General features: G+C 64.1%; 1 protein-coding gene across 6 annotated transcripts; it reads right to left on the bottom strand.

The window, feature by feature from the left end:
* Nucleotides 1-494: 494 nt before the first annotated feature.
* RAB17 (RAB17, member RAS oncogene family) lies at nucleotides 495-19046 on the bottom strand. 6 transcript variants are annotated; one of them, XM_054700183.1, is made up of 7 exons: nucleotides 19015-19029; nucleotides 14155-14263; nucleotides 6207-6366; nucleotides 3364-3515; nucleotides 2520-2645; nucleotides 1934-2027; nucleotides 495-1783 (listed from the first exon to the last, which is right to left on the bottom strand). In XM_054700183.1, exons 3-7 carry the CDS (start codon nucleotides 6361-6363, stop codon nucleotides 1671-1673), a joined length of 642 nt encoding a protein of 213 aa, XP_054556158.1. In that variant the 5' UTR covers nucleotides 6364-6366; nucleotides 14155-14263; nucleotides 19015-19029; the 3' UTR covers nucleotides 495-1670. The 6 variants fall into 6 exon arrangements, with proteins under 6 accessions (XP_054556158.1, XP_037380164.1, XP_037380163.1 ...); XM_037524267.2 differs by lacking the exon at nucleotides 19015-19029 and adding an exon at nucleotides 15009-15046; XM_037524266.1 differs by lacking the exon at nucleotides 14155-14263 and having other exon boundaries at nucleotides 19015-19046.
* Nucleotides 19047-20846: the final 1800 nt, after the last annotated feature.

The raw sequence follows: 20846 nt of genomic DNA on the forward strand, positions 1-20846 counted from the left end.
GCCGGCCCGAGACCACACAGCCCCTCAAAAAGTTAAGCATGAAGTTACCCAAACCCCATACCGTCCTTGGGTGGCCCCCGTGGACAGATGAAGGCTTCCAGCACACGAGAAAGTTCCAAATACGCTGACAACCCCCCCCCCCCACCTGGGCACCGCGCTCCACAACGCCCCTCCCTGCTCCCTCCTGGCCCTGCCCCGCTGGGAGGGTCTCTCTCGGCAACCCCACCCCCATATTTCAGTCTGCTCCCCAGTTAAGGACAATCTCCTACAAACCCCTATCAAGCCCAAAACATGCCGTAATCACGCCGCGTTATCCAGTTTTTAGTTTAGACTCACAGTCCCCCAACTGTGGCAGAAAGTCTCAGCTAAGTTCCTGGTCTTGGTGAGTTGTTCTAGTTGCTTCTCTTTTGTCCCCGATCTTTTTATTTTGTCGTGAGATTGACGTGACCAGCACGCGGACGTGCTCTTGCCCTGCGATCCCAGGGCGGGTGGGGGGGATCCCTGCTACCTCTCTCCCCTGCGGCCCGTAGCTGGCTCTGTCCCTGCAGCCATGTCACCGGAGCACAGGCGGGGGCACCCTGCCGTTGCTCACCGGACCCCAAAGCTGCATCCCTGCTCAGGCACCGGATCCGGCAGAGCCCAGGTGAGGAGTGTCTGTGATGGTTTGTTTCAGCCTCTCAGAGCCTGCGGGGCTGTGGCCGGGGCAGCCGCTCAGCCTGGCTCCCTGAGGGGTCTGCTGGCTGCAGGGAGGCGTGTCCAGGGAGCCCCGGCCCCAGCCCAGGGGGCGTGAGCAACAATTATTTTCTCGCAGCTCACTTTCTTGTGGGCTTCGGTTCCTTCTTTTTCCTTTTAGTTTGCTAACACGCTGGGTTAGAAGATGCCTCTGGGCGCCGTCAGCAGGTTGACCGAGCAAGGAAATGCCCCGGGACAGGGCAGAGCTGGTTCTCAGGGCCCAGGCCGCTTCAGGGAGCTCCCTGGCTGCCCCAGAACTGTGAGAGCAGGGGCCCGGCAGGCCCCAGCTGGGGCGAGGGGACACGCAGAGGCCACCAACCAGAGAGGGAGCGGCACCCAGGGAGCGAGGTCTTTGGTGGACACAGCCCGGGCGGCAGCCCCCAGGGAGGTCCTGGCCGAGGCCCGGCCCAGCATATGCGCCGACCGCCCCTGGCTCGCAAACGCACTGAAGACTGGGCTGTCGGGAGCAGTCTAATCCCGGAGAAGAGCTCCCCGTGGCTCGGCCCACACCTGGGCACGGCCTACAGCCTGCAGACCACAGCCGGGCGCGATGGGCAGTGCCCAACCGGCAGCCACTCCCAACACCAGACTGGGCAGGCCGGCCGGGGAGGGCCCCGGTTTCTTCCTGGCGCTGCGCCTCCCCCAGGGCAGGTGGGCTCGGCCGCCCCCAGTCGTAAGGTGCTTCGGTCCCTGCTGCCCGCTGCCCGCTTCACCCGCATCTGGCAGCTGCTGATGGGGGCAGCCCAGGGAGGCTGTGGTGTCTGGGTGTCCGGAGCGGGCGACACCAGGGGGCCGGATGTGGCCATGGCGAAGGCTGCCGGCTCGGGGTCCTCCAGATTCAGGAGCAGGAAACGTGGAAGGAGAATCACAGCAGCCCCCCTCGCCAGGCCCGGCCAGGCCATGTCCGGGGATGCCCCACGCCCTTCCTGGGGCTGCTTCTAGTGGGCACAGCACTTGGCCTGCCCCGCTGGTCCCCCTCTCAGAGCCAGTGGTGCGTCCCCCGGGGATGTCCGGCCCTCCGTCCTCTCTTCTCTCCGCAGCAGCTCTCGGGCTGTGAGGGACAGGAGGAGGGAAGTCACCAACTCCCGGGGACCCCAATCCCGGACACAGCCCTGAGCCCTAAACATGGGCCCCAATGCCTGTGCCCCACATTGGGCCCGAGGGGCGGAGAGGACCCCACCCGGCTCCCGGCCTCACTCACCCACGCCGCTGAAGACCTCGGTCACCTGCTGGTCCAGCTTGGCCGAGGCCTCCATGAACAGCAGGCTCTTTCGCTCCGCAAAGTCCTTCCCCTCCTGAGGGACAGGCCGCAAGCTGCGCTCAGCCATCGAGGGGGACCCTGGACGCCGCTTCTTGCTCACGTGTATGTGCCACGTGTGGCTGAGGCTACCATTTTGGTCTGGGGGGTGTGTTTGTTTCTGGCCAGGAAGGTGGCCGCGATGGCCGGTCCCCATCCCTGCGCCACCCTCCAGGACCCTCTGCTGCTCCGAGCCCGCCCCAACCTTCCTGCGGGCTGCACCGCCCAAGAAAGGGCCAACCTCGGCCCCCAAGGACAGCAGCATGGGAGCGTGTGCGAGCCCGTGGACATGTGTGACACGTGTCCGTGTCACGCGGGGGTGAATTGCGTGGCCGGGTGGGCGACATGAGCGCTGGGCAGTCTGTGCATGCGCAGGGGACCCCCCATGATGCAGGGTGCCGGGGTGTGCGCCGCGCAGCAGGTGCCAAGAGGGTGTGCAGGGTCTCGGGGCCGCGCCCATCTCCCCAGCCGGAAGCTCCCCGGAGCCCACCTGGAAGGAGACCTCCCGCTCCTGGTCCAGGTCCGCCTTGTTGCCGACCAGCATCACCACCACCTCCCCGGGCCGGAACTCCCGCTCCAGGTCCTGCAGCCACTGCTGGGCCTGATGGAAGGAATCCTGAGAAAAGGGAGGAAGAACCAGTGTGGACAGAGGTAGGGCAGGCGCCGTCAGCTGCTGCAGGGGGAGAAGCCGGGCTCATGGCCAGTGCATGTGGCCCTGCCCTGAGGACACCGGGGCTGCACTGTCCCTCTAGGGGGCAGCAGGTCTCTTTCTGGCCTCGGGTGGCCCAGGCCAGGCGTCAGCTCTTCCCACCTGACCCGGCCCGGTAAGGTCCTGACCCCCCCCATGCCTTCCAAAGAGACAGGGCTCTGGAGGTGGGGAGCACCTTAGACCCTGATCCTGACTGCAGCGCCGGAGGGACCCTCGCACTCCTGCCCTCTCAGCCCGCGCCCTTGCTCGGCTGTGCACCCACCAGGGGCTGCTCTCTCCAGAAGCCCCTCCCCCCTTGCAGCGCCTCTGCCCTGCTCTGCCCCACCCCAACAGGCCCAATCTCTGCTTTCCTGCTCCTGCAGGGAGCCCTCCAGACCACACCGGCTACGGTGCCCTCCCCCAGCCCTGGCACCTGCTCACTAGTGTCAGCGCCACATACTCTGCTGCCTCTGTCACGTCACCAGCCTGGAAGCAACAGCTGGCTCCCACTGAAATGCTCTCGGCTACTTGTCCTGGTTTGACCGTAAGGCTCCAGCACAGGGGTCACTCCCCTGCGGAGCCCGTGCCCTGTGCAGGGACGACGGAGGGCAGAGGCATGGTAAGGGGCCGCGCCTGGGGCGCTCACCTTCCTGGCGATGTCATACACCAGCAGCGCAGCGTTGGCGCCCCGGAAGTACAGGTGGCACACGCTGTGGTACTTCTCCTGGCCCGCTGTGTCCCAGATCTCCAGCTTGAGGGCGGCCGTACCCAGGTCCACCACCTTGGTGAAGAAGGCACCTGCAGCGAGCCAGAGATTCAGGGACCAGGTTTTTGCCCACGGGGACCCAAGGAGCTCTGGCTCCTCCTGCCTCCTTCCACCCTGTCCTGGGAGTTTCCAGAAGCAGCAGAGCACCAGGGGTGTGAGGATGCCGGGGGGGACCAGCTCAAGGTGGCTCCCGGGCCTCTGGGTGCAGGGGCCTGGGGTCCACCATGCCTGTGGCTTCCAGAGACGCAGCCGAGCCCTGACACCCCGCCCCAGCGGCCCTTGCCACACCTGTCGCCCGGGGGTGCCCCATCACGCTACTCATCCCCCTAGTCTCTCCTGGCCCCTGAGCCCGCAGCCTCACCCAGGCCTCTCCGGCCAAGCCCCCTTTGCCACTGGCCCTCGGCGTGAATCCTTCAAACCTCCAGGGTCTGCAAGTCTCAGCCGGTGCCTCCCCGCCTGAGGCCCATGCACTGCCCTCACAGCCCCGGCGCAGGCGACTTCCATGGCTCCCTGCCGCCCGGGATGGCAGCACCTGGAGGCCGGGACACACGGGACACGGCTATGCGTCTGACACATTGGCCTTTGCTGGACGGCGTCCCCGAGCTTTGCTTTCCAAAGGGACATGATGTGGGAGTAGCTGCTGTTAACACAGCGTCCGGGTCTGTTACCGGGCCGGGGGGCCAGGGCAGCCCGGGCGGCTGGGTCAGCGGTGGGGGCCGCACAGCTCCCTCCACCGCTGCCACCGCGAGTCTGTCCTTGGGGCTGCAGCGCATGGCCAAGGGGACCCGGCTGTGAAGCCAGAGGCCTGGCCTCCAGAGCAGGACTGGCGCGCCCGGCTCCCGGCCCACGCGCCGTGGCAAGAGCAGCAAAGTGAGGAGCGAGGCCGGCGAGCCCTGCCCTTGGCTGCGCGCTGCCCCGGCTCCCCGGCCAGAAGGTCGGGCGTCGTCCTGCCTTTCCTGCATTTCTATCACCTCAAATTGCATTTCCGCACGTGGACTTCGCGAATCTTAGAAGTCCCCACTGCCCGTGGCCTGTGGCGTGAAAGTCGATCCCTCTCCCCCAGGCCCGGTGTCTGGCGTGGTGGCCAGCGGCTGTGCTTGCGTGGACACAGGCCGGGCACCCCTCCAGGCCCCGAAGGGCCCAGCCACTGTCCCCAAACACCCGCCCCAGACTCGCCTCCCAGGGTGGCCCAGCAGGCTGGGGCTCATGAGACCTTCACCCCACCAGGACCCCTTGGCTCCACCCCGAAAAGGCCCCCACTTCTCCCCCCCACCCCGTGTTTGCAAACCCACTGGCCGCGTCCCTCTGTCTTCACAGCAAAAGCCAGAAAATGATTAAAAGGTAAACCTCCAGGAGCTCTGCGGGGGGTGGGTAGGAGCCCAGCACTGATCGGGGTGGGGAGCCACGCCCACCCCTGCCGGCCACGCCCACCCCTGCCGACCACGCCCACCGCCAGCCACGCCCACCGTCTTGTCACACCCACCAGCCACGCCCACTGTGTTGCCACGCCCCCGCGTGCCCCCCCCCCCCCCGCCCGGAGTTGGGGGCGGGGGGCTCCAGAGGCTGGGCCGCCCGGGTTAGGCCGCCCAGGGTAGGCCCGCGAGCCGCCCGAGGGCCCCTGGCCTTGCGCTGCGGCCTTAACAGACGCGGGACAAAGTGGGGTGCGTTTGTCCGTCCACTGACCCCGCGGCCCCTGCTCGCCTGGCGCCGGCGGACAGAGTCTGGGGGGACCCGCGGGCACCCGAGCTCTCCGCAGGCGCGCCCCGCGCTCTCCCGGCCGGGGCGGGGGGGCAGGAGCCGGTCCCCTCCGGCCCCCCCAGGCCTCCAGCGGGGTGCGGGTCCCGGGCCTTCCCTGCCCGCCCGACTGTAGCGTCCCGGGGGCGGCCGCCGCCCGCAGCCCTTCCTGCCGCTCCCGTGCATCCCGGCTGCTCCGGGGCCGGCTGCCCACGCCCACCCCTGCCCCCCGCCCCCCCCCCCCGCCCAGCCCACGCTCACCCCCGCCCCCCGCCCGGCCCATGGCCCCCTGCCCCCCCCCCCCGCCCGGCCCATGCCCACCCCTGCCCCCACCGGCCCACGCCCCCCCCGCCCCCCCCCCGCCCCCTCCACCCCCGCGGCCGTGCTGCCAGGCTCCCGGGGCGACCAGGGGGCCTCGGACCCAGGTGCCCCCCACCGGGCCTGCCCTGGACGCCACGACCTGGCCTGGGCCAGCCCATACTGACCGGGGAGTGTGGACCCCCAGGAGGGTCCCGGGGACCCCCCCAGCTGCGGTGTCTTGGGCTGCCTCCCTGAGGGGACCTCACCGGGTCAGCCGCGCCCCGCTCCCAGGATGTTGGGGACGGAGGAGCAGGCGGGAGAGGGCCTCACTCCCCACCTGAAGGCCTCCCAGGACACCCCAGTCCATCCTTCCCGAGCCGAGGAGAAGCATCCAGGGGCCAGAGCAGACCCTTCCCCGGCCACCCGCGCGTGGGCCCGTCAGCGCTGACTCACTGCGGGTCCCGCAGGCCCTGCTTGGCACCCCCACCTCCTTTACCTTCCCAGCCCCGAGGCGGGCTGCGGGGGGCGTGTGGACCCACACTGCCACCCCGGCTGAGCAAAGCCCACCCCAGCTGGGTCTGTGAGCTGCCCGGGCCGCTGCCGCCGCAGTGGGCACAGCGGGGGCCCCACCACCCTGTGCCCGTGCGGCCCACGCCCGGCTTCTGCGCTCACAGGCCCATGGCACTCACATCCCACGGTGGGCAGGACGCTCTTGAAGTCATTCTTCACGTAGCGGAGGGCCAGGCTGGACTTGCCCACGGAGCCACTTCCCAGGAGGACCAGCTTGGCCACGCGAGGCTGGCCAAGGGCAGCCCCAGCTTGGAGGGTCCCATCCGCCTGCGCCATGCCCTGCAAAAGGACGAGGCGCTGGTTCCGGCCCCAGCCTGCTCACCCCGGGCACCGCCCCCCACCGTGGGGCGGAGAGACCCAAGGGAACCGAGCTCCAGGCCGGAGGCCCCCAAAAGCTGCCGAGGGAGTAGATGTCTGATGTCCCCACGGGGAGAAAAGGAAGAAACAGGGATTAGGTGCGGGCGGAGGGGCTTGGAGCTGACAGAGAGCGGGGCTGGCAGAATGTCGGTGGATCCCCCCAGCAGGCTCACGCTCGCCCCCCAACTAGGACGCGCATCTGGACGGTGCTGGGAAATGACAGCCTTGAAGAAAGGCCTGTCCGAGGTGGCGCCCGCCGGCTAGTAGCGGCTCCAGCGCCACCGCCTCGGGCGCCTGCTTGCACAAGCCCGGACTCGCCAGGCGGTGCTGGATGGCAGCAGGAGAGGGAGCGCCAGGGACGCTTCCCCGGAGTGCACAGGCGCCCTCCGAGGCCCTGCTGTTCACTCGCGCAGCCAATAAATCTCCAGTCAGAAAAACCTTGAGCCCAGAACCCGCCTGAATTCACCAAAATAGGTGGGGTGCGCAGGGAGGGGCCCCGATCACCCCTCGGCCTCATGTTCCGGGCAACAGCACAGCTCTTTGAAGTCACTGTGTTTAATACTGAAATATTATTTTATCATAAATATGAACTCTCAGTCGTCGATATGAAAAGAACAAAGTCACCCCTGACGCTAACACAAGAGGAAGCCGCTTCCCTGCCCACTGGCGTCTTTTGCTTTGCAATTTAAAAATAAGCCAAGTTACGTGTCCTGCCCTTAAGCAATGTCATGCCCCGAGGCAGGGCCCACTCCACCGTCCCCCCGCTGGGCACACGCGTCTTGCCATGGAACCCGCCCCGCCCCGCCCCGCGGCCCCTGGCTGGAGCCTGGCTGGGCTCTGAGCGCCGACCTGACCGCGGGAAGCGGGTGGACCTTGGGTGCGCGCTGGAAGGTTCGGCTAATCAGGAGTTGGAGCTTCTGTTCAGAGACAAAACTGAAAATGTGAGGCCTGACCCGCCTGGCTTCCCTCACGAAGGGCTCCTGACGCCGCCGCAAAGCAGGTTCTCGGCGGCGCCCTGGGGTTTGGGCCAGGCCCCACGTGCGCCTCAAGTCTGGGCTTCGTGCTCCGTCCGCACTCGCCCCCTCCCTGCCAAAGGAGAGACGCATGCAGACTGGGCCTCTGCAGCAGGGGCGGCCCAGGGAGAGTCCCCAGTGCCCGTCCCTCTGGCCCAGCGGGTCCGGGAGGCCGAGCCGCCGGGTCCCCTGCACTCGCTGGGCCCGGGACCAGCTGACCCGGAGCCCGCAGGGCCCTCGGGGTCCCAGCTGAGCTTCCAAGCCTTGGAACTGCAATTCCCAGAGGCCACAAGTCTCCTGCTGGGAACTTGACCTCGCACACCAGGGGGCCCCAGACAGGAGCATCTGGCACCCTAAGGGGAGCAAATGCCTCGCCCCCGCCTCGGGGCTCTGAGTCAGCACATGTGCACACACGTGCAGACGTGCGCGTGCAGACACACTCCCGTGGACACACGCATGCACACACATGAACACGGGCGTGCGCAGACACAAGTGCGCTGAAGAGTAAACGATGACTCACGTGTGCCCCGAGCAAGTCCCTCTCCGCGAGTCTGGCCGCTGGTCGTCACCGGCCCGCGGGCCCCACCTGTCCCCTGCCCCTTCTCCCCACTCCTGCCCAGGGAAGGTTTGCTTCCTGCCAGGGGGGCCGGGGCCGCGGAGCCCGAGGCGCTTCTCTGGAGCGAGCAGGTGAGGGGAGCAGGTCAGAGCAGGAAGGAGGCTGCAGCCGCCAGGTCCTGCCAGCCCCGCCCAGGGTCGGGCCTGGGGACGGCCCGGTCACGTGCTTGCTTCCTGGGCGGCTGGGGCTGAACATTGCCCCTTGACCTTGGCTCCCTCCTGCAGCCGCCCGCGTCTCTGGCCCACGGACATCTGGGCGGCAGAGGAGGAGGTGTGGGGTGAAGAGCCCCTTCCTTCCACAGGCCCCAGCAGCTCCCGCCCTGCCCTGGGGTCACAGGCAAATCAGGGGGTGCGGCCTGGCCAGCCGGGGGACCTGGGGGCAGCTGGCTGCCTTCCCTGACGTCCCCTCCCACCTGCTCCAGCACTGCCCACTCCACCTCCACCTGCGGCCTCCCCTCCCTTCCTTCCTCCTGTTCCCCAGACTCTTCGTGGGGTCCAGTCGTGCGGGGCTCAGCCTCTTCGAGATCAGCAAGGCCGGGGCGGGAGCTGAGCCGGGTGGGAATCGTGTCCCCGAAGCTCCGTCCAAGTCCCCACGAAAGAAGCTGCTCTTTTGTGTCCTCCATCTCGTCCTCAGGGCACCCCAGGCCCTCTGACGGGCAGCTGGGCGCTGAGAGCCGAGACGCCCGGCCCCCCTGCTGGACATCGCTGCCCACGGAGGCCTCGGCGTCTGTCCTGGCAGCGGGCGCAGTCACTGGCCTGAGGAGCACACCGTGACCCCGACTCCTGCCGCCCCCGTCCCGCGTCAGCGCCCACAGGGCCATTCTCTGCCTCTGCCTGGCGAGCGCCCAGCACCCAGCCCGGGCACCGCTGGAGGACCGGCGCGGAGCCGGCAGGGCCGGGGATCACGCCCGCCCGTGACCGAGGAATCTGGCACAGCCCTGCCGCCGGCCCGCAGCCCCCTCCTCTCTCACGGCTCAGCCCGGACGGTGGGCTCCTGCGCCTCCCCGCCTGCCCCGCTCGCCCCCGCCCCACCGTCCAGAGCTCCCTGGCAGACGCCGGCCGGCAGCTGCAGAGACATTTCTGAGATTTTTGAAGCGGTTTTCAGAGCCTTCGCAGACGCTGTCGATGACCTGCCCACACCCAGGGCCCCTCACCCCTGCTGACCCCAGGGAGGCCCCCCGCCCTTCCGGCACAGGCTGCTGACCCCCCCAGGGGGCGGTGGTGGAGGTGCCGCCCCACCTCCTCGGGCCTCCCTGCCGAGCTGCGTTAAGCAGGGGTGTGAGAGATCTGAGGTACAGATCTTCCAGAATGTTCTGATCTCAAAGGCCTCTGAGATAAGCAGGAATAGCCTGGAAGCCTGACCCTTGCTTATCTCTATGGAAAATTCCCGCAGGGATGTCTGAACACCAAGAATTCCTCAGCTCCGCCTCAGCTGGGGCCTGGCCGCCTGCCAGGCTGGGCGGGGCAGAAGGGAGCAAAGTCCCGCTGGGGCAGCAAGACCAGACAGTGGGGGGCCAGAGGGTCACCCCGACTGTGCACAGCCCTAAGGGGCAGGAAAGGAGGCTCACCTGGCCAGACAGAGGGGCGAGGTCCAGGGAGACCAGACAGAGGAGTAAGAAACTTGCCCGAAGGCCAAGGGAGAGGGTCTCTGAGCCCCGGAGTCCGGTGTGAGCACTGCGGGCGCGGGCGGCACTGCCAGCCAGGAGGAACCTGGGCAAGTGGCCAAGGGGGAGAGTGCTGCACCCTAAGGCCCCGAGGCGGGCCCTCCTCCAGCATGCCGCCCCGGGTGGAGGGCTCACAGGGCTCCCCACATTCCCATCAAACTCCCAGGCCCTGGGATGGCAGAGTTCCTCGCCCAGCTAGTCTCAGACCCACTTCCAGGACCCGCTGGGCCTCACGCTGGGTCTTCTTGGCCAAAGTAAAGTGCCAGGTGGGCGCCCTGGACCTTCGTGGCAGCGGGACCCTGCGGGCGGCCCGGCTGCTCTTGCCCCGTTCTGTCGCTGAGGACGCTGGACCCCACGGACAGGCGCAAACCAGGAGCCTAAACCAGGAGCCTGTGCCGGACCAGGCTGACCTGCAGGGGCCCAGGCGAGGCAGTGCCCGAGGGCTGTGCAGGAGAGGGGCGGGGATGCTCGCCCCAGGGCAGTCTGGGTCTCCCTCCCCATGAGGGACACGTCTGGGGGCCTGTCACTCCCACCTCGAGGATCCTGGGGGGAGGGCTCCCCACCAGCTGAGGACAGGCTTCGGCTTCTCCCACATTGGATCACGAAGCCCTCTCCGCCCTCCCCCACGCCACCTCTCCCTTGGAGTTGCCTCTGTCCCCCCCACCTCCCCACCCCCACCCCTGCCCCTCACTCCTCACTCCCCCTGGCTGCCCGCCCACCCCATGCACTCGCCTCCTCTCACGAAGTGGCTCCAAACGGGTGTTGCCGACCCCCCTTGTGGGGGGGTTCCTGATTCTCTCCCTTTCCGAGCTGCCCTCCTCTGTGGGGATGTGATCCACCAACCAGCCCCCCACACTTTCCTTTCTCAACCTCTGGGAGCCCCCTCCATGCTCTCCTTCTCCCTCCCTCCTCCAGCTCCTCCTGCCTCCTCTGCTGGCGCCCGTCCCTCCCCAGGACCTCCCAACACCGGCACCCACAGCCCTCGGTGCAGCTCCTCTCCCCGCTCCATCCCACTCGCTCCGAGGTCACTTAAAACTCAGGCATATGCCCCTCAGCGGGGGTCCTCCTATGCGCTCTGGGATGCCTGGCCCCAGGCCTTCGGGGACTGACCAGGGAGAGCAAGGCCAAGGGGGGGGGCCTGGGCAACATGGCCCCACGTCCCTGATCGTCAGCTCCTGCGTGTCCTGCTGCTGCGGTTGCGTCTCTTGCAGGTGGACGCAGCGCGGCGGAGACCTCGCCTGCCTTCCAGTCTAGAGCGGCTGGCCCGTTTGCTGGAGGGAAGCGCGACGGCCTGTCTACGTCCCCCGCCCCGCTGCTCGCCTTCTGTCCAGCCCCCGGTCCTTTCTTCCTCTTTCCCTTTTCCATCTGCTGCAGCCCGGGGTCCAGCCTGCCACGCTAGCTCCTTGCCTGGCTTCTCAAATACAGCATGCTTTCAGTTCCATGGTCTCCATTTCTTTGTAATTTCTAAATCTTCACTGAAATTCATCCCTTCCCTGCCACGTTATGTGCATCTTTCCCTGGAGATTCTTCACACGGTATCACAGTATTTCAAGCTAGCCTAACCCCTGGCTCATTGGTGGCCCATTTCTGCCGACCCCGTGCTGCCGGCCGCTCTGTGCTGCTGGCCGCAGGCCTCTGGTCTCCCCTGTGTCTGGGAATTGCGAGGCCAGGTGGGCGGTGTGTTGCAAGGATTCTGGTTTCTCCTCCTTTGAACACTGCAGAATTGGCTCTAGCAGTTAAATTACTGATGGGCAACCTCGAACTTTGCTTTATACCTAGGGGTATTTTGCCCTAAATCCTGGAGCATACCCTAGTCCAGGCACATGGTCCCCGCCTCTAAGCTGATGTCCTTCTAGGATGCTGATGAAGACTGAGAGCTTCAAAGCCTCCCTACTTGGCAGAACCTAAACTCCAGACTCTGTCCCCCCTGCGGTGTGTGGGAAGTAGCAGAAATCTCTATTCAGCTCTTTAAGACCTACAGAAATTCCTCTCCGCCAGGCTTCTTGGGCTCTCTCCTGTGTCTCCACTGTTGAGAGGACAGGGAAGAATTTGAGGAGAATCAATCAGCAATACTTGGGAACTCTTGCCTCTGTGATTCCCTTCTTTCTAAGACTTCACCTCTCATGCAACCGCTACAGAAAATACATTCTTCTAAAGTTCACATGGCATATTCACCAAGATCGATCACCTCCTGGGTCATAAAACAAACCCAACATTTCTAAAAAATAGAAATCATATAATGTTTGCTCTCAGATGACATGGAGTTAAACTAAAAATCAATATAACAGAAGAAAAACTGGAAAATCCCATAAAAGTGGAGATTAAATTATACCCTTCTAAATATCATGAGTTCTTAAACAATACCCTTCTAATAATGTGAGTAAGAAGAAATTTGAAGAGAATTTTTTTTAATATTTTGCACGAAATGAAATGGAAACACACCTTATCAAAATGTTTGGGATGCAATGAAAGCTGCTTAGCGGGACATTTGCAACATCACTTGCATATATTAGAAATGGAGAAAGATCTAAAATGAATAGCAAGTTTCACCGAAGGAAACGAGAATATCAAGGACAAATTAAACCTAGAGTAAACACAAGAAATGGAGCAGAAAGCAATGAAACTTAAAAATGAGAAACTGAAACCAAATTCTGGTTGTTTGAAGAGCTCAGTAAGCTTCTAACTCAGCTTAGAAAAGAAGAGAAAGGACATAAATTGCTAATATCAGATGACCGCGCGGACACCGTGACAGGAGGGACAGTGAAATGATCGTGAAAGTTCTGTGGACAACGCTGTGGCCACAAATCTGAAAACCAAGATAAGACACAATTGTAGGAAAGACAAAATTTGCCAGAACTCACACAAAAGAAACAGTCGACCTGAATAAGCCTGTGTCCAGTCTTTAAATTGAGTTAATAAGCAATAAGCTTCCAAAACAGAACCCACCAGCCCCGATGGGTAAATTCACTGGTAAATTCTACCACACATCTAAGAGAAAAGCGACACCTGTTCTCCACAATGTCTTCCAGAAGACAGAAGCAGAGGAGATATTTTCTAACTCATTCCACGAGACCGGCATTACCCTCTCATGCCCAAATCAGGCAAAGACAAAAGAAAACTACAGACCAGTGTCCCTCGTGAACCCAGACGCCGCCGACCTTCCCAGGATATTGGCCACTCAGCTATCAAATGGGATTTGTCCCAGAACACAGGGCCGGTTCAACAGTCCACATTCCAGTAATGTAATCCCCCCAGCTCAAAAGGAAAATCACATGATCACACCAGGGAATGCGGTAAAAGCGTTTGCCAAAACCCAACACCTGTTCATGATGGTAACTCAGTAAACGCAACGTCACCCTTCACTTTCGGTCCCCTGGCGCCCCAGCTCCACCCTCTGCTTCGCCAGACCCCGAGCTCCGGCCGCCCCGCCCAGGCCTTCAGAGCAGAGTCCGAGCCCGGCTCTCCCCCAGGCGATCGCGTCTCTCGCGGTTCGGTCTCTCTAGTCTCTGCCCCTCTGCCGCTCTCCAGGGCCCTTGCACAGTGTCTCTCCTCTACCCGGAGTCGGCCGCTGTTCCCTGCGGGAGTGTCAGCCCCGCGCGGCGTCCCGCACGTCCCGCACGGCTGACCCGGGTGCGCCAGTCCCGGGGGCACGTTTTCGCTGCCGGTCGTCACTGACTTGTGCTCTGCAGCGCCGGGCCACGCGGAGACTGCCCTGGGGAGCCCTGGGGCCTGCATAGGTTAGACCCCTAGACGGGGCCGCCTGCATCCAGACTCCTCCAGAGTATCCCCCCACATGTGCAGCCCCTCTGATCACGAATCCCCGAGGTGAGTCACGGGCCGTGCTCGTTCCGTCCTGGAAATCAGCGGCTCTGCGCCCTGAGGTGCGAGCCGACCCCCACCTTGGCAGGAGCCGCAGCACGGGGACAACACGTCACCCCGAGGACGGGCAGCTGGAGCCTGGGAACCCCCTTGGCAACAAGACTGACCGCTTCCTATGGGGTGCTGCCCCGGAGCCACCCTTTCCCCCCCCCCAAGCTCACCTTTGCCCCCCGTGCAGTGGGGGTCCTCCCTTTTCTCCCTGGAACTCACCCTACCCGACGCAGCGCAGAGGTGACAGGGGCGGCAGGACGGTGACGATGGGCCCCCCCGCACGAGCAGGGAAGGGAAGAGCTTCAGCAGGGCCGGGGGGGGGGGGCGGCTCCGAGCCGGTGGGGCCCCACCACAAAGCGGCAGGGTCAGTCTGGACGGCGCGTCCCCCGGGGCTGTCCCATGGTTGTCACACTCAGCACACCCAGCCCCCCTGGGTCTCCTTGCCCGGTTCCGCCTTCCCAGGCAGTCGCCCGTGACCCGGGCCAGAAGACTGGGAGGCATCGCCATCGTGCCCTGCGCCAACCCGCTTCCAGCTCCCCCGACAGGACCTCGAGGAGTTTCCTCAAAGCCGTTTGCTGCCCCCGCCTCCTCCCCCGGCATCCAGAAGGCGCTGCCTTGCCAAGGCCCCTGTTTCTCTGGCTTCGGCTGATGCCAAACCTGGGAAGGGTTGAAAAGAAAAGAAGATGGTAAAGGCGCTTTTCCAGAAGTTGTTCTTTGCTGTCCCTGCGCACCCCTGACCAGCCTGGCCACGTGCTCGTCTGCCGTCCCTTGCAGACAACCCCCCCACCCCATGCCCGGCCCCGGCCAGAGGCAGCCAGGTCTCCGGTGAGAGCCTGGGCAGGAGCAGACGGGCCTGGGCTCAAGCCCACGGTCTCGAGGGGCCCGTCACGTCCTGGTAGTGACCAGAGCCGGCTTATCTCGCATCGAAATTCCAGCCTTTTGCTGAGAACACGCGCTTAGTTTTCAAGGTCTTTGTGAAGTTTCCAGACGATAAAGAGGCTGGCGTGTGAAAAGTGAGTCCAGGAGAGGTCGTGTTCCTCCCCACTGTGACATCACCTCCACCGCCACCGCCATTGTTAACGAGAAATTACTTCAGGAGAACTTCAGTGTCTACACAGCGCTTTGCTGCCGGACGCGAGTGTGGCTCTCACACGCCTTCCCCGACCTGGGACCTGGGTGCTATCCCCTAACCTGGCTCCTGCCCCCGGCCTCGGGCATTACTTCCCTCGCCCTACACGTGGCCCTTTCCTGGTCTTCCTGGCCTCAGCCCTGAGCACCTATCTTGTCCATCTCGGTTTGGCCAACGACCCCCAAGTTCTCTCCTCCAGGCCTCTCCCCATCTGAGGAACTCCGATCTCCAAGCTCTGATCCCCCAGCTCCTGCCCCCCAGGACTGCCATTACTCTCAGCAGATCTGCTGCGGCTCTGCACTGCCCTCTTCTGGCACCAACGCCCATCCATGCAGGTATGGAGCCGGCTCTCCAAGCTGGTAGCCCGGGCGCCCTGGAGGTGCGTGGGGCGGGCATCGGGCAGCCTGGGCGGCCGCCTCTGCCACAGCCTCACTAGCGTGTCTGCTTAGTACTGGGTCTCGGGCCTTCGTCCGACCACGTCCTTGGAGGCCACCACACTGCCCTTCCTTCTGACACTCCTGGTCACGCGAGGCCAGGCGCGCCAGCTCTCCCACCTTTTCTCAAGGACTAGACCCGTGTCTTGTAACTTTTCTCTGTTTCTCAAGGTTTCTACAGAGCAGCTCATGAGCTCGTTTCTTTTGTTAACGTAAAGGAACATGAGGGGCCTCCCCGGTGGCCTGGGGGCTAAGCCTTAGCACTATCACTGCTGCGGCCTGATTCTGATCCCCGGCCAGGGAGCTGACCCGCAGGGCTCCCCTCAGCCGCTCCCCTCAGCAGTGGATTTCAGTAGAGCCGCCTGTTCTGCTCCCCACTCTGTCTCTGATGAATCCTCTCACCCCCACACCTCTGGCCTGCACCCCAGTTCTTGTATGCAATAAATAAATAAATAAGCTCTTCCTACCTAAAAATGAGTAAATTAAGTATAGCTCGCGTGCTTACCAGCATCAGCGCTTACACAAATCATAACCATCGCAACACCGGGAGGGTAGATACCGACGTCCCCTATTTAGGCATAAGAAATCTGAGGCTCAGGGGCGCGTTCCCCCAGAGTTATGTCGCCACTGAATCAGGACTCGCCTCCATGCCTAACCATGCCGGTGCGGTCACGGCAGAGGCCAGGCCGTGAAGGGGCGCGTCTCCCTGCACACCGCAAGCTCCTGCAGGTGAGCAGGCCACGTGGGCACAGCCAGCGCAGTCCCCTGGCCAGAGGACCCTTCAGAGCAGGAGAGTGACCGCAGCGTGTGCTGTTTAGATGCCTCCGAGCCCCCGGAGAACACACCGCGGCCAGTCACGAAGGCCATCGCGGACGTCACTCGTCCCGGCAGAGGCATGCGGCTGCGGCCGCCCTTGTGCAGGTTCCACAGCCCGGAGGGCGGACTCACACGGACCCCCGGAGCCCAGCCCTGGGCGGGAGCATGGAGCTGCTTCCAGAAACTGCGCCAAGGGGGCGCAGCTGCCTTCTGCGGAGCAAACTGGGGCGTGTGTCAGTGGCTCAGAGCCTCCAGCCTGACTCAGCAGTGGCCCCAGAGTGCACAGGCCGAGGAAGTGACTCACGTCTTTGTTCGTGGGTCGCTCTCAGCCATTGGATGCTGGCGGGGAGATGACTCACCTCAGGTCCAGCCAGACAGGGAGCCCTTGTGAGAAATCTAAGCCTAGCGCCGGGAAGGCGGGGGAGGGGAGCCATTCCGCTGGGTTAGACCAAGATCTGAGCCCCAGGCCCTCCAGCTGGGCACTAGCCGAGCCCCAGGGTGCGGGGAATCCTTCCCTCTGCCTCCTACCAGGCTTTCACTGAGATTCCCTGCCCGGGCTCCAGAGTGGACACCGGGGGCCTTGGGCGGAGTGACGGCAGCAGCGGGCACGGCAGGGCCAGTGTGCGGCACAGACGGGCTCCCAGGAGGCTCGGTGACATTCAGAGGCTCCAGGGAGACCAGGGCCGGGGAAACCCCTCCCTACACGGCGCAGCCGTCGTGGCCCGAGCTGCCCCAGCTCCCGAGTCTGTGTAGGATCCCGACGCTGAAACCCCGGGACCCCGCACAGCTGGAACACAGCAGGGTGGCGACTGCCGCCAGCAGGGGCGGCCCTAGGGGACCAGGATGGGCACCTGGCCTGAGGGGCCTGGGCCAGAGGGCAGCCCCTGAAGGTCCTCTCCCAGCCCCACTCCTGGGGCCTCCGGCTCCCACCGCCTGCTCTGCGAAGGGCTGCTGGCCAGGGGACCCTTTCAGAGCAGGGAGGGGCTTACCTGCCCCTGAGCTAGAACTCCCAGCATCTGCCCCCCAGGGGCCCTCTAGGGGCCACCGGCCTCTGCCCCACCCCCAGCGCAGAGAGGAACAGGCGTAGCCACTCGAGAGAGCCGCGGCCGTGAAACTGATGCCTGGGGTCGGCCTTGGCACCACCTGCCCTTTGCCGTGGCCCAGGCCGGTCGGAGCCCTCCAGCCTCTGCTCCTCCAGCGGTGAAGACGAGCATGGCCGGGCCGCGCTGACGCTGGAGTGGGGGTGCTGCAAAGGCCAAGGCCCAGGTGTGCCACGCCCCACATGCACGCAGCGTGCTGGCGGGGCGTGGTGAAGACATGCCTTTGGCTTCCAGTGACCAAACTACCGCAGGCGACCTGGAGCACGAGGCACTTCACCAGGCTCCTGCGGGGCTGCTTCTGGAAGCAGAGGGCTGCCAGGCCCGGGAGCAGTCAGCCGGGGGGGCACCTCACCTGTGCCTCTGCTTCTCCCACAGGAGCCCGCAGCCCTGAGGAAAGGGGCCACACCCTGGGGGGGGTCACAGCTCTGGGGGGGTACAGGCCTAGAGGGGCGGGGACCAGCCCTGTCCCACATGGTCACTTGGGCCACCACCCAGATTCACGGTCTCAGCTGCTGGGGTGGGGGCGGGGGACGTGAGCAAACACAGTGAAGGGGAAAACTCTGGGTAAGAGGAGACACCCCCCCCCCCGCACCGCCCCAGCTGAGGGAGGCTGTCCTTTGGTCGTTATCACTGAGCGGCCTGCAAAGGCCAACACAGGGCAACCAGCGGGGCCCACGCTGACCATGGCTGGGCCCTGGGAGGGAAGCGTGTGGCTGTTTGGAGTCGGGTCCACAGTATGTGCCCCCCCAGCGCCACGGCATTGGGGGCAGGGCCTTAGGGAGAGGCCGGGGCATTCAGGGTTTGAGCAGGGCGGGAAATTCCAGGGGCCCTTGGCCAGGGGAGGTGCAGAGAGAAACTCAGAGATAAGAGCTGGCAAAGGGCCCGGCTGCCCGGAGGAGCGTGGCCCCCAGAGGAAGGGCCAGTCACCCCTGGGGGATGATGAGCTGCCAGGGGAGAGGGAAAAAGGGTTAAATTCCCCTCAAGGCAGATGCCAGCGGCCTCCTCACCCACGGAGTGCGGGGCCCGGGGTCCCTGCTTCCTTCCTTTCAATAAACTTCTGGACTTCCTTAAACACAGTCTGTTCGCCGCTGCTCACTGCTCCACAATGCCTGCGAATTCCTTTGCCGTGGGACGAGACCCTGGGGTGGTTCAAGGGCGAGGTGAACAGGCGCACCCGGCGTCACCGGCCCTGCCCTGGCTTCCGGCAGCGACGGGCAGCAGGACCAGCCCGTGCCGCTAAGCGCAGGGCCTGGAACAAGGTCTGGTCAGCGGCGGCTGGGGTAGCGCCAGGCAAGCTGCGAACTCGAGCCCCGGGGGTGCGTCTGCACAAGCATCCTCCAGTCAGGCGGGTCTGAAGGGGCCGTGCCCGCCCGCTTCTCAGACAAACATGCGTGTCCGCTGTGGAGACACGTACTACAGGGGTGAGGCCTGTTCAGCTTCCTTTAAACCAGCGCTTCTCAAACCCGCCGGGGCCCAAACTCTTTTCTCGGGCTTCCTAGAGGGTGTCGTCCTGGAACCCATGTCCGGAGACACCGATGCAGGGGCCTCGCCACACTGACAACGGCCCCTCCTTGGGGCCCCTCAGCCCCCCCAAGCCCAGGCCCAAGGCCCTGGCACCTGCCAGGCGCCCCGCTCCCCGGGCACCCGGTGACGCCACCAGGCCTGCTCCGCCCACCCCACCCCGTGCCCCATGGGACGGGCCTGCATCACCCCACGGTTGCCCATCTGGACACGGTGTCACTATCCCATAGGACCTGAAATCGCCTGAGTGGGCACCAAGTGGGGGTCTCCCCCATCGACCACCCAGAGACACAGGAGCAGGCCTTGCCCCAGACTGAGAAGCAGAGAGCTGACAATGTGCCCTCCACACACACACGCACACTCACAGACACACACGCACACACACTCACTCTGCACACACCCGCATACCCAAGGAGTGGCCTGGCCGGCTCTCCTCGGCTGTCCTCTCCACTGGGGCGGCCCGTCTGTCCCCTTGCTGGGCTCGTTCTGCAGGGCGAGCACCCTCCCAGGCAGCCCTGTCCCTCCCGTCCCTGCCGCCCTCCCCGCTGCCGGCCCCAAGGCCAGAGGCGCGTCCCGTCCTATCAGGCAGGCTGAGCACAGACCTTGGTCACCTCCTGGAAAGACACAGAGAGGGTGCAGGGGAGGAAAAATATTTTTCCTTTCCCCTCAGTTCTTGGCTGAGACCTGGTCATCAGAGACAGTCCTGAGAGCAAGCACCCAGGGGAGCCTACGAACACGTCGAACTCCTGCATACAGGGCGGCCAGGCGGCCCTGCGAAAATGCCACCTAAGGACAAAGCAGGGCGGGGGGGGGGGGGCGCGCTGGGGTGCAGGAAAGGCTCAGTAAGCCGGCAGGGCTGTCCCAGACCCAAGCAGTGCCCGCTCCTGGGGAAGGTCTCCTGTGGTTTAGGGCTGTCTCCTCCTCTAGCAAGACAGGGCCCAGCCCCACCCTCCACCCTGCCCCACGGAGAACTCCCGCTCAGCCCCCCTCACAGAAGGTGACCTCCACTGTGCTCTGAGCAGCCTCTGTGACTGTTGCTTCTCAGAACAATCCTCAGGCCGAAGAGGCGCATTCTGGACCCCTCATGGTTTAGCATTTTGAAGGCAGTCAGTCCACAGTCTGGGGGGGCGCCCCTAAGAGTGTTGAGGGGAGAGGACAACTCCACAAACTCAGGTTTTATGGGCCCCACCCCCACCCCAGGCCAAAGCGATCCAAGACACCAAAGAAAGCAAATCCCAGGATGCCACCCGGCCGAGGGAGGGTGCTGGGAGCTGAAGGTGGAGCCAAGCAGCCAGGCTTGGTATAGCCAGACCTGAAGGCCTGGCGGTGCTTGGTTTTTTGCTCAGCTCCAAAACCGCATCACTGTTGGATCCCAGCTCAGCAGAACTGGCACGTGTGTAACAGGGGGGTCCCCAGGAAAGGGGGAGGTTCCTGGTTTCCTGCCCCACCCAAGGGAGGGTGGAGCCGAGCAGGGAGAGAAGAAGCTGCAGAGGAGACTGAGGAAGGAAGCAGGATGGAGCCAGAAGGAGCCCTGGGGGAGACACATGAAGAAGAAGCTGCGCTTGCCTTGCGGGCGTGGACGGGGTGACATAGACGTGGGCGAGACCCGTGGGGAGGGGACAATGGCGGGTTTTGTCTTGATTTTGATTTTGCTCTTTTCCTCCCAGACTTGTCTGGTTGTTTCTGACCCTTTTCTGTGGGTCCCACTGGAAGGTGCTTTAGACCTGGGGCAGGCTTTGGGGCCTTGCTCTGGGCCAATCCCATTTGGATGGACTTTTACCCACGAGGGGACGGGAAACTTTGGGTACTTGATTTAGAAACTAGACTCTTTGCCTTTCCTGTATTGTTTCCTAATTGTATTAAAGTTCCTTTTCATTAAAGTCTCCTGTGTTTTGTGTTGATGCGGCAGATGGCAGAGCCTATTTAGAGCAGGCAGGTTTGCGGGGTCTGGGGTGCCCCTCTACCAGCCGCGTAACAGGAACACCTACCAATTTTTCTCTTTCCCTGGGTTATTCTTTCCTTCATTTCCCCTTTGTGTAAATAAAGCCTTTATTACCCTTTTGTGTGAGTGTCTGTGGTCGAGTCTTGTTCTAAGTCTTTCAAGAGCTCGTGAGACCCACACTCAGGTCACCCCATTTCACATTGGGGTTGCCCTGGAACAAATCAAGACTGTGGGCCACAGCCCCCTGCCCGCTCCTCCTGCCCCGTTCTCCCCATGGGGGTAAATGACACCACCCCAA

The sequence above is a fragment of the Talpa occidentalis genome, unplaced genomic scaffold, assembly GCF_014898055.3.
Source record: "Talpa occidentalis isolate TD23 unplaced genomic scaffold, MPIMG_talOcc4v2.1 talOcc4.3, whole genome shotgun sequence".
Classification (NCBI taxonomy): Eukaryota; Metazoa; Chordata; class Mammalia; order Eulipotyphla; family Talpidae; genus Talpa; species Talpa occidentalis.

Excerpts from the sequence above, each read along its gene's own strand:
- RAB17 (XM_054700182.1), bottom strand. The coding sequence starts at position 8,695 with ATGGAGGACACAAAAGAGCAGCTTCTTTCGTGGGGACTTGGACGGAGC. Across the intron at positions 6,367-8,509 it reads AGGGGAGGCCGCAGGTGGAG|GGCATGGCGCAGGCGGATGG; the intron begins GTGGAGTGGGCA and ends GTCCTTTTGCAG. Across the intron at positions 2,646-3,363 it reads TGTATGACATCGCCAGGAAG|GATTCCTTCCATCAGGCCCA; the intron begins GTGAGCGCCCCA and ends CCCTTTTCTCAG.